The sequence below is a fragment of the Sminthopsis crassicaudata genome, chromosome 4, assembly GCF_048593235.1.
Source record: "Sminthopsis crassicaudata isolate SCR6 chromosome 4, ASM4859323v1, whole genome shotgun sequence".
Taxonomy (NCBI): Eukaryota; Metazoa; Chordata; class Mammalia; order Dasyuromorphia; family Dasyuridae; genus Sminthopsis; species Sminthopsis crassicaudata.
This window is the reverse complement of record NC_133620.1, coordinates 164,964,589-164,977,336: the sequence shown is the minus strand read 5'-3', so window position 1 is coordinate 164,977,336 and position 12,748 is coordinate 164,964,589. Positions and strand designations below refer to the sequence as shown.

General features: G+C 33.5%; 1 protein-coding gene across 2 annotated transcripts in view; it reads right to left on the bottom strand.

Moving 5' to 3' along the window:
• Nucleotides 1-7,150: 7,150 nt before the first annotated feature.
• The window catches only part of SLC18B1 (solute carrier family 18 member B1), a 47,853-nt gene continuing 42,255 nt past the window's right edge, over nt 7,151-12,748 (bottom strand). Inside the window, exons 13-15 of one of the 2 annotated variants that reach the window (XM_074309804.1) lie at nt 9,394-9,487; nt 9,076-9,125; nt 7,151-7,716 (exon numbers count right to left, since the gene is read on the bottom strand). In XM_074309804.1, coding sequence (XP_074165905.1) covers nt 7,641-7,716; nt 9,076-9,125; nt 9,394-9,487 — 220 coding nt within the window. In that variant the 3' untranslated portion in view covers nt 7,151-7,640. The remainder of the gene's footprint in view (nt 7,717-9,075; nt 9,126-9,393; nt 9,488-12,748) is intronic. The other variant, XM_074309805.1, reaches the window with a different exon arrangement.

The following is a 12,748-nucleotide window of genomic DNA, read 5'->3' as shown; positions in this document are numbered from 1 at the left end:
AAATAATGACAATATTCTAATAAAAATTCTCTGAAATGATTAGGAAGGGACTACGGAAATATGAGGATGAGAAATATCCAAACTACCACAAGTAAACCCTGCTTCCTCTCTGTGCTACTCAATCTAAATTATCTAATCAATTCAAATACTTCAATTCTTGCTTTTAGTACTTGCTACTAAGCTAACAGTAACAGCTCAAAACTCAGATTCTAAATAACAACCATTCATTTATTTGAGAATCTTTAACAATTCACCTACCTGTTGTGTCTAAGGTATTGCGTTAAATGGTGAAAGAATAGACACCAGAAAAAAGCAAAGGAAATTGATTAGTTTTGGGGAAATGAATGATTTTTTTTTTTTTTTTAATTTTTTTTAGAAAAAGGGATTCTAGAGCCATCTGCACCCAGAGAGGACTGTCCGGACTGAGTATGAATCACAACCTAGTTTTTTTCATTCTTTTTGTTGTTTCTTGCATTTTGTTTCCTTTCTCATTTTTTCACTGCACATGTTTAACATATATTGGATTACTTGTCATTTGGGGAAGGGGTGGGGGGAAGGGAAAGAAAAAAAAATTGGAACACAAAGTTTTGCAAAAGGGAATGTTGAAAATTATCTGTGCATATATTTTGAAAATAAAAAACTTTAATAAAAAAAAAGAAGAAAAAGTGCTTTAGTTAGTAAATTATTACATGCTGTTAAAGTAAGTAAATTCGTCTTTTTTTTCTGATGTTGAGAGATGACCAAATCAAGTAAACTATTTGTTAGGGAGTAGGAAAAGGGAAGGAGATTCCTGTTAAAATTTAATGCCAAAGGGGCAGCTAGGTGGTGCAGTGGATAGGGCACCAACTCTGAAGTCAGGAGGACCTGAGTTCAAATCTGGTCTCAGATACCTAACACTTCCTACCTGTATGATCCTGGGCAAGTCACTTAACCCCAAATGCCTCAGCAACTATAAAATAAAACTTAATGCTGAAAAATGTTATACATGTGTATTGTGTATACTTTGTAGGCTTTTCAATCAAAATGCAGTTAAGTATGGCAGCAGAACAATAAACACTTTCAGTTGTCTAAAATATCATTTAGGACAAAGTTTTATTATTATTATTATTATTATTATTATTATTATTATTATTATTATTATTAAGGAGCCTGCTTTAGAAAAAAATAAAGTTTATGAGTCAATCTTTGAAACAGAAATATAAAAATCCTGGCCCCAAAGATGAGATATAAGAATGTATTACTGTCACTCTCTCTTTTGCAGAGGAAGGAAAATCATGGTTGTAGAATGTGACATTTCAGATTTGATTAGTGTCCTGGTTTGTTTTACTGAACTATTTTTTTAAAAATTCCTTCTTATAAGGAATGACTTTCTAGGTAGTAGGAGAGGAATATATCAGGAAATGTAGATGACATGAAAACAAGTTGATTTTCAAAAAAGAAATAAGAATCTTTAAACTTGATTATACTATTTATTATCTGGTAATCAATCAACCAACAAGCACTTTTTGAGTAATTTACTATGTTCCAGGAATTGTGCTTAATGCAAGGAATTCTAAAAAGGGCAAAAACACAAAAAAACAGTCCTTGCCGTCATTGGACAATGAGAAAGAAAGAGAGACATCATGTAAATAAATCGGTATGTATAAGGTACATGCAAGGTAGAAAGAAGGTAACTTGGAATAAAAGGCTTCAATGTCTGAAGAATCTGAGAAAGGTTTCCCATAGAAGGTAGAGTTTAAGGTGAGTCTTTGAGGAAGCCATGGACTTTAAGTGACAGAGATGAGAAGAGAGCATGGTATGCATGGAAAACAGCCATGTCAAAGCAGTGGTATTGCTGGTATGAAAAGGCGGGAAAGATATGAAAGTATCTGACTGTGAAGAACTTTAGGGCCCAGACAGATCTGTCTCCATATGAGAAGATGTTTAGGAAAGATATAAAGGTTGAAATATCAGCTCATGTAAGTTTTTTTGAGTTTTTCTGAAAGTATCTTGATTATAATTTTTTAAAAGCACAATAGTATTCTATCATTATCACATATTACAATTTGTTCTGCCATTTTCCAATTGATGGGCATTCCTTCAATTTCAAATTTTTTGCCCCCAGAAAAATGCTTTATTTTTATCTGCTAAATATGATAAATATTTTTGGACAAATAGGGCCTTTCTTTTTTTTTTTTTTTTTTTTTAATATTTTGTGGGATGTAGACCTTGTAGTGGTTTTATAGCCCTTTGGGCATAGTTTTAAAATCCTCTACAGTATAGTTGAATTAGTTCACAACTTCACCAACAATGCATTAATGCCTCATTTTACCCACATTGCCACCATTTGTCTTTTTTCTTTTCTGGCCTATTAGCTAATCTGATAAATATGAGATATATCTCAGATTTTTTTTAAATTTGCATTTGATAAATGATCAAAAGATATGAAGTTTTCAGATGAAGTAATCAAAGTTATATATGACCATATAGAAAAATGTTGGGTGACCCTGGGCAAGGCACTTAAGGTCTTTCTTAATTTTCTCCTGAATAAAAAAAGAGGATAATAACAATGATTATCAAGATTGTCATGAGAATCAAACTAAATAACATTTACTAAGGTGCTTAACATAGCACCAAGCAGTAGTGAGTGCTATATAAATGCTATCATTGCTATTATTATTATTAATGTGGTACCTTAATGAGAATAAAAGCCAAAAATCTCTTATTTCCCTAGATAACTAAGATTATAGGGTCTTCTCAATGTCAATGAAAATTAATGAATTAGAAGGGAATTTTTTTCTGAATTTTCAATATCTCTAATAAAAAGTAATAACTGATAATTTTTCATTCATTCAGAGTATTCCAATCTGTACTAATTTTGAATATTTAACCTCACTTTAATTATTTGTATTTCCCTTAAAAGTGATTTCAAGAAATGGAAGACCTAAATGATTAAACCAATACTGACTACACAGCTTAAAGCACAGGCATTAGAGTTTTAATCACAATTTTAGTGTGGATTTCAGGATATTAAAACAATTGAATGCTTCAGAGGAATTGATCATGGCATATGAATATCTCAGTAATCAGTGTTTTCTCAGATATAGAGACTCCCTCCATTTATGCAGATAATGATCCCCTATAAGTGGGAGTGAAAGCAGAAAAATTCATCATCCTGTGGACAATCTGGTGACAAGTCTTTTGACCAATGCTAAGTTATTTCTCCAGGGCAGCTAGATGGTTTAATGAATATCATAGTAGGCCTAGAGTCAAGAAGACTAACTTCCTGAGTTCAAATTCATCTTCAGATACTTACTGTATGATCCTGGGAAAGACACTTAGCCTGTTTGCCTCACTTTTCTTATTTGTCAAATGAGCTGGAGAAGGAAATTGCAAATTTCATTATCAGACATTGTTGGGATTACTAGGTGAGAACTCGGGTTGTCTGGATAGTGACAAGGTGAGAATTCAGGTTGGACAATTACAAGGTGAGAACTCAGGTTGACTTGATGGAAGGAGCAGGCTCATTGGCTGAGGTGGTTCTTCCCAGAAGCCCTTGCATTATCCCACGCCCATTCTCTGGGAGAATAAAAGAGAGGACTCCCAGAGATAGAAGAGACTCTGCATTGCATCAGGCTTGACAGGACTCCCTGCAGGAAGGGAAGTCACTTCTCTGGACAAGAGTTAACAGCAACTGCCTGGAGACAACGGTTTGTTACAGGAAGAAGAATCTGTCGGAGATTTGAGTAGAAGACACAGCAGATCTCTTCCCAGAGAGTGATCCAGCAGCTTCTAGAGACGACAGCTCGCTACAAGACATGACTGAAATGAATGAACAAGCTATTTCTCCAGAGCCAAGATATACAAGATGAATGGGCCTTTGCAACTCAATAGCTTCTGCTAGTCTGCTCTCTCTCCATGTACCTTTAAGAACCCAAGGGGTCATGTTCTTGCCAGAAAAAGACTATCATGGATGACATTTGAAATACAAAATTCTAAAACAGAAAAGGCTCACTTCTAAAAACTTCAGTACTTTCTCAAAGTTCTGGTTTTACAAGAAATTTTTTTCTGCTTGTTGAATTCCAGTCTTTCAAGACCCAACTAAGGTTAAATCTTTCCTGATAATCTGATAACACCATCCTATCCCATCTAATCACCACATAATACAGAGACATTCAAGAAGAATGGATGCTTTCTCCATATTCTTTCTTGTAGTTATAGTTAATTAGCTGTGGTTGTACCATTAGCTTTCCCATTAATAAAGCTATAAACAGTGTGTCTTGTATTCCCAGCCTAGGCACTTTAAAAACGCTGAATGAATTTCTTTGACAAAAGAACCCAGTAGTTAATGGTCTATTTTCTTGGGGGGGAGGGGAAAAGGGGGAGAGGGAAGGTGGGGAATTGGAAACAGTATCTAAAACTGGAATTTGATGTTTATTATAAGGAAAAAAAGTGCATATGTTAAATTACATCCAAATAATTTTAGGATTATAACATTTAAAGTTATGCTGCCTTCATTTCCTCAAATCAAAAATTTTAAAGGAAAAAGGAAAAGCTAATAGTATATCATGCAGTGTAAGCATAATCAAGAAACACACACACACACACACACTCACAAAGACTAACAATAGAACATAACTGAAACCTGTGCAATTATAATGATCAAGTTTGGCAATAAGAACAATTGAGAAAATGTGCTTTAATCAACAGGTGTGTAATAAATACCTGTGACCGAATAACAATAACTTGAAAGAAAAAAGGGAAACTCAGGAAAGAGATGGCCAGTGCAAAGACAAGGAATAACAAATAAACTATCGGACCCACATTTAACACCACATACTAAGATTAGATCAAAATGGGTCCAAGATTTAGGCATAAAGAACGAAATCATAAATAAATTGGAGGAACATGGGATGGTTTACCTCTCAGACTTGTGGAGGAGGAAGGAGTTTGTGTCCAAGGGAGAACTAGAGACCATTATTGATCACAAAATAGAACATTTTGATTACACCAAATTAAAAAGTTTCTGCACAAACAAAACTAATGCAAACAAGATTAGAAGGGAAGTAACAAATTGGGAAAAAATTTTTACAGTTAAAGGTTCTGATAAAGGCCTCATCTCCAAAATATACAGAGAATTGACTTTAATTTATAAGAAATCAAGCCATTCTCCAATTGATAAATGGTCAAAGGATATGAACAGACAATTTTCAGATGATGAAATTAAAACTATTTCCACTCATATGAAAGAGTGTTCCAAATCACTATTGATCAGAGAAATGCAAATTAAGACAACTCTGAGGTATCATTACACACCTGTCAGATTGGCTAAAATGACAGGAACAAATAACGATGAATGTTGGAGGGGCTGTGGGAAAACTGGGACACTGATGCATTGTTGGTGGAGTTGTGAAAGAATCCAACCATTCTGGAGAGCAATCTGGAATTATGCCCAAAAAGTTATCAAAATGTGCATACCCTTTGACCCAGCCATACTACTACTGGGCTTATACCCCAAGGAACTACTAGAGAAGGGAAAGGGTCCTGTTTGTGCCAAAATGTTTGTGGCAGCCCTTTTCATAGTGGCTAGAAGCTGGAAGATGAATGGATGTCCATCAATTGGAGAATGGTTGGGTAAACTATGGTATATGAATGTTATGGAATATTACTGTTCTATAAGAAATGACCAACAGGAGGAATACAGAGAGGCTTGGAGAGACTTACATCAACTGATGCTGAGTGAAACGAGCAGAACCAGAAGATCATTATACACTTCAACAATGATACTGTACGAAGATGTATGCTGATGGAAGTGGATTTCTTCAACATAGAGAAGAGCTAATCCAATTCCAATTGATTAATGATGGACAGAACCAGCTACATCCAGAAAAGGACTGGGAAATGAATGTAAACTGTTATTTTTACCTTCTGAATCCAATTCTTCCTGTGCAACAAAAAATTCGGTTCTACACACATATATTGTATCTAAATTATACTGTAATATATTTAACATATATAAGACTGCTTGCCATCAGGGGGAGGGGGTTGGGGGAGGAAGGGAAAAAATCTGAATAGAAGTAAGTGCAAGGGATAATGTTGTAAAAAATTACCCATGCATATGTACTGTCAAAAAATGTTATAATTATAAAATAAAATAAAAAATTAAAAAAAAAAAAAAAAAAAAAAAACAAATAAACTATCATAGCTAAATTGCAACATGGAGGGCAATAAGGTATAATAAACTAGAAAAGTAATCCAGGTTGTAAAGAGGCTTTAAATATCAAACAGAGGACTTTTTTATTTGATCCTGGAGGAATTAGTGAGCCACTGTTATTTACTGAGCAGGGAGATGACCTACACAGAATTAAGTTTTAGGAAAATCACTTTGGCAGCTGGATAAAAAATGGTTTGGAGAGAGGAGAGACCAGAGGATAGTAAACCAAATTGAAGGCCACTGCAATCATCCAGGCAGGAAGTGATTAAAAATTGAATGAGAATAGTGGTTATTTGTATATGGAGAAAAGATGATGCCTAGAAAATCAAATGTGAAGGTAAAAATGACAAGATTTGGTGATAAGTTTGATATGGAAGTTAAATAGGAGTCCAAGATGAATCAAGCTGAATCTAAGGCCATGTTGTTCTCAGTTTGCAAACAGAAAAAACTGCATCTGAACATTTGTCTAGACATTTTAGCAATAGATCAAAGGAGTTTTCAAGTTTTCTTTCTTAAAAGAAAACTTCTGAAGTAAAAAATTTATTTATTTTATAGATGGGAAAACTAAGCCTGAGGCTGCTGAGCTGGGATAAATCTTATTATGTAAATAAGGCCAAATTTGTATGTTATAAAAAGGACAAACAAGGAATGTTGCTCATGCACCTTTCAAAAGCACAGCAGATCATTCTTTTCCTTTCCTTTATTTTCTTTTTCTTTTTAAAGAAATAAGAAGGGGGCAGCTAGGTGGCACAGTGGATAGAGCACCAACCTTGAATTCAGGAGGACCTGAGTTCAAATGTGATCTCAAACACTTAACACTTCCTAGCTGTATGACCCTGGGCAAGTCACTTAACTCCAGCCTCAGAAAATAAAAAAATAAAGAAATAAGAAGGTACACTTTAGATTTCAAGCACAGTAATAAGGAATTTTCCCTCCTGAATCAGATAGACAAATAAGTTCAACACTAAGAAAAATGTTTTATTTAACTTCAAATTCAGTTTTTAAATATTTTGAGTTATTAAGTTCATTGAAGTTATTAGTTACCATAGATAAGTCAAGTCATCCTCTTTTCCCAACCCCCCCTATAAAAAGGTGCATTTACAGAATGATTGCACTTCTGGTAAAACATATATTGAACTAGTAAGAAATTTGAATACATTAGCCACCAGCCCAGAAAGCAAGGAGCTATGACATTCACTTAAAAAAAGGTCCACAGAATTTTCCAACATTTGTCCTGTACAATGTGCATCAAAGTTAGCCACTTTATTAGGGCCATTGATTGCCTAACTGGATTATTCAAAAGGTAGTGTCAACAGGTTCAGAAGACTGGTTTTAAGGCCCTGTGTCCTGTTTACAGGATCTTCTTTCTGAAAAAAAAAAAATTTCTAATTTCTAAAAGTAACAAAAATACAGTTTCAAGCATTCTTTCTATCCAGAGTATGTAAGGTTATATTTCATGGGGCAATAGAGATGTTCTTTCTTCTCTTTCTTCTTCTGTGATGAGGGTATTTTGGAGTTCACGTCTACAATTTTTTTAAAAAAAGAAAGATATTACAATGCTTATTTTAAAAATTTTAACTATATTTTATTTTTCATAAAATATCTGCCTTTTCTCCCTCCCAATCTCATCTACTGAGAAATAATCCAATGTTCTTAAAAGAAAAAGATGAATATTTTAAATTGTAACAAAATGTTTACTTTATGACTACTCTTGCCAAGTGATTATGATTTCATTTTCTTAGAACTGAATCGACTCTAAAAATCTAGTATTTGAAGTTATATTTCCTTCAAATCAGAATTTTATTTAATGTTAATATTTTTCCACAGTTATATTTAAAACAATTTTATTTCATTTAAGATTTTTGAGTTCTACGTTCTCTCCCTTATTACCAAAATTAAGAAATCATTATAAAGTAAACATAACTAAGAAAAAATACACAAAAAATACAACAATATAACATAACAGAACTTTGTGTAATTATAATGCTCAAGCCTGGTAATTTGAAGGGTTGAAAAATGTTCTTTAATTAATCAGCAAGAATATAACAAGTATCTACTATATGTCTGATACTTTATTGGGCTTTTAGAAAGACAAACTGAAAACAGTTCTGTGCTCAAAAATTTTACAGGTAAGAGTATGTTCAAATATATCAAAGATAATTTGGAGGGGGAAGAATAGGTACTAGCAGTTGAGGGAGATCAGGAAAGATTTGATGGGGGAAGTGGTGATTAAACTGGGGCCGCTAGGTGACACCATAGTGTACCTTCAAAACTTCCTAGCTGTTTGACAAGTCACTTCTGTTTGTCTCAGTATTCTCACTTGTAAAGTGGGAATACATAAATATGTTAAATAATATAAATACAAAATGAGGAAAATAACCCACTTACTTTGTAAAGTTGTTGTGAAGATAATAATTCTAAAGCATTTAGCATAGTAAGCACAATATAAAGTTTGGCTATTATTATTACTAAAGGAAATTATGAAACTATAGAGTACAAATAGTGTATGAAAGCAAGAAAGTTAGACTGGGTGTAGGAAGGGAAGTAAGTTATATTAAGGCTGAGATCAGATTATTAAAGGCTTTTATTGCCCCAACAGTGGAGCATATAATAAGCAGAAAATTTAAATCCTCTTTCATTCCCAGAGGTGGGAAGACTTTAGATGAGGCCATTACATATGCTGCCAGTCAAATTTCATTTATTTGTTGGTTTTGTTAAAATTGCTTTTCCATTTTAAATCTTTGCTAAAAGAAGGCCTATTGATTGGGGAAGGGGAACAGGAGAGGAAGGAACATACTTTAAAATGAATGCTATGGAAAAACTAAAAAAAAAAAAAAAAATTAATAAGGGACAAATAAATAAAAGTGAACAGTTTAAAGTACCTCTTTCCTCGACAATGCTCCAGAACATAAAACAGTCCCATCGCCAATCCCTTTAATAGAATTACAGTAGCTGATTAAAATTACTTGTGCAATATGCAGATATTTTTATACAAAACTGTGAACTTCCATTATATACTTTTAAATTTATCCAAATAGTACTAAAATTGCCCTCCTTATCTGTGTTCTTTTCTGAAATTCATTCTGTTCTCATCTGTGTATTTTTTCATTGTAGATGTTTTCTTTTCTTCTTTTTTTAATGTTTGAATTTATTTTCCATGAGTAGTAATATAACTTAAGAGAAAAAAACTGATTACTTACAGTAATTAGAGTCCAGAGTCCTTGTACAGCTGCAGCCCATTCAAAACCAATTTTTTCATATAAAAATCCACCTAGTGTTGGTCCTATGAATGCTCTTTAAAAAAAAAAAAAAAAAAAAAAAAAGAGGACAAAAATGTACCCCAAAAGAGTTGCTTTTATAAGTTAAAAAGAACCTCTAATTCTTTTGGAATTATGGCTACATGGTAATTCAGTTGAAAGGACAAACGAAAAATTATCTTTTTAAGGTTATCAAATAACATGCATCTATTGGTCAAATGTAGAACTTGAGCAAAGTATTCCAAAAATTTAACTTCTTAAAAACTGATGCCATATTTATCACATGTTCTTTATATTTCTAATCCATAGGTCTATAAAACAGTACTTTTAAATGATATACTCTATTTCAAAGAATATCTACCATGTTAAATTCGTAGAGTATACAATGATAGCATGAAATATTGTTTCTATCATCAATATATGTACACAAATAAACACATACATATCTAGAGATTGTACTGCATAGTGTTCTGGTTTGAAATTAGGAAGATCTGAGTTCAAACACCACTTCTGAATGTCAAAAATATCTTGGGGTTTATGGGCTAGGATTCTAATGGCTTAAACCCAAATAAATAAACAAATAATATATAGATATAGATATATACACATACACACACACATATATAAAATATGGACATACACACATATATAGTAAGAAACATATCTATTATGAAAATTATATGACACTGGGAAATGAATGTAAACTGTTATTTTTACCTTCTGAATCCAATTCTTCCTGTGCAACAAAAAATTCGGTTCTACACACATATATTGTATCTAAATTATACTGTAATATATTTAACATATATAAGACTGCTTGCCATCAGGGGGAGGGGGTTGGGGGAGGAAGGGAAAAAATCTGAATAGAAGTAAGTGCAAGGGATAATGTTGTAAAAAATTACCCATGCATATGTACTGTCAAAAAATGTTATAATTATAAAATAAAATAAAAAATTAAAAAAAAAATTATATGTACATCACATATTTATAAATCAGGTAAAAGAGGTTAGTCACAACACACACACACACACACACACACACACACATTTTACTAGGTAAAAAGGCCATTCTCTTCTTTATATTTTACCTATCCTTAATCACTTATAGGACATTGCCTCAGATTGAGACCTGTTGAAGACCTTAGCTTAAAAAGCCCAAGGTCTTCCACTTCATCCACAGTCATCTCCAAATTTCCCGATCTTTTTCTTGCCATTGCACCCATAACTAAATCCAATTCTCTTGCATGTCATGACATCTCCTCTCTGATGTCATGGTCCTCTTCCAGAATGCAGGACAAAGAACAACAACAATAATGCTGTGTGATCTGGACTCTTTCATTTAACCTCTCTTTGCTTCAGGCATTTCCTTTGGATTTGTCTACTAAGTCCTAGAAGGAAGCTTTTACTTTGGGAAGTTCTCGGGCTCACAGATCACAAATTCTTTCTTGAAGTGTTGTTGCATGTGTATATCCCACAGGACTAAAGAAGAGATTGTGTGTGCAATGTGTTTAAATATGTGTATATATTAAAAAAAAAAACTGTGACCTGGAACTGATTTGTTAGGCAATTTGCAAGCATTGATTAGTAAATTAACATGCTTGGAAACTCAAGCTTTTTTTTTCTTAATGATTTCATCTTTCATCTGCACATTTTTTGGAAAAGCCAGCCATCTTGGGGTGGGACTCTGACTCTTGGGCTGAGAATTTTCAGAAAAATTCCCTAGAGTAATCTGGTTACAGAGCTCAGGTAAGGTTTAATTTAATGTAGTTACATATTTAGTTTGCCCCAAGAGGGGGTGGCATAATTTTAGATTACATTTTCCCCAGTAGATGGGTAGATTTTCCCCTAAGGGGAAGTTTAAAATACAATTTAATTAAAGATTAGGTTTTCCTCCAGGGGTGGGGAAGAATTATGAGTTCCCATAATGGAAATTTGCTTCCTTTTTGATAACATTGTACTAAGGAATGCTCCTGATAGTTGTAAGAGTGACTAAACAGCACTAAACAACTGAAATATGTGATATCTGAAATAAATATGCTAGAGATTCAGCAGGTAAATCTTTTTTTGGTCCTAATTTTGGTCCTCTTTTCATTACTGTAAAATGAAAAAAAAAGTAAGGCTAACAAATATATCTTATCATTTTGTCTGTTGTTTTTTTTTTTTTGTCTTGTGTTTACTTTTGTTTGCAGATTCTGAATTTGAAATATTTCTAAGAGGAAAATGCAGAGTGCCAGAAAAACTTCTAAAAAGCTACAGTCAAAGAGTTTAAAATGCAGGGAAAGAGCACTGAAATTTTATACTTAAGTTGTTATGCCACAATTCTCTTTTATTGTCTTGACTCAGTTTCCCTAATTATCCTGACTCAGTCCTGCCTTGGTTTCCCTGCTTCTCAATTCTGCAAAACTTCCCCTCCCTCTTTATCAGAATACCTGATAAGGATAAAAGATCTTATTCTAAAAGAATATCAAGCTATTGGAATGTCAGATACTGTCTTATCAAGAAGCTTCTCCCCAGGTCTGTGGTACCTCCCCCTGATTATGTCATCCCCTCTCCAGAGGCTTATCCCACCCTGTCTGAATCCTGTTCTCGCTCTCAGTACCCTGACTCTGCCCCTGACTCAGTCTACCCTCTGTGTCTGAGCCACGTGTATATATGTTATTGAGAACTCTGATTGTTTGTTGGATTCTTGGAGCCAAGTCTCATTCAGCCCTGGGACCAAACATGGATCCATTGGTCCCAGTATATCTCTCCATTTAATAAATTATTAATCTCTAATCTCTGTCTTGCTCAGTTTCTCCAGCAATACAAAATCAGCTGTTCCCAGTAAGCAGTACTGCTCCTACTTTTGGCAAGAGGGGAAAAAAAATCCTGCAAGATGCTTGCTGTCATTTCAGCTGTAGTCATATTGCAATTACAGAGATAAAATCAAATTAAAAAAGGAAAACTTTTTCCTGGTGTAGAACTGTTAATATCATAGTAGATTTTGGAGGTTTGCAGATCAAGGAGATTGGAGATTAATAATTTTAAAATAGCAAGGGAGTAATTCTAAGAGCTCACACACCACCACCCCCCTTCTCTTTGTCCTATCTAATAAGACACTTAACAGAAGTTTAACATATGCTGAAATATCTTAATGAGTTTTAAGATACTACTCTGTAGAATTTGTCAGAAGAAAAAATAAAAAGTAAATTCTTTAAAAGGTTTTAGAGGTAAATAATAGTTAGATTACTTTTCTCTTTAAGATAGAGATACTGTTTTAATGTAATAAAGGCAGCTAATTTGAAAATAATCTCAGAGTG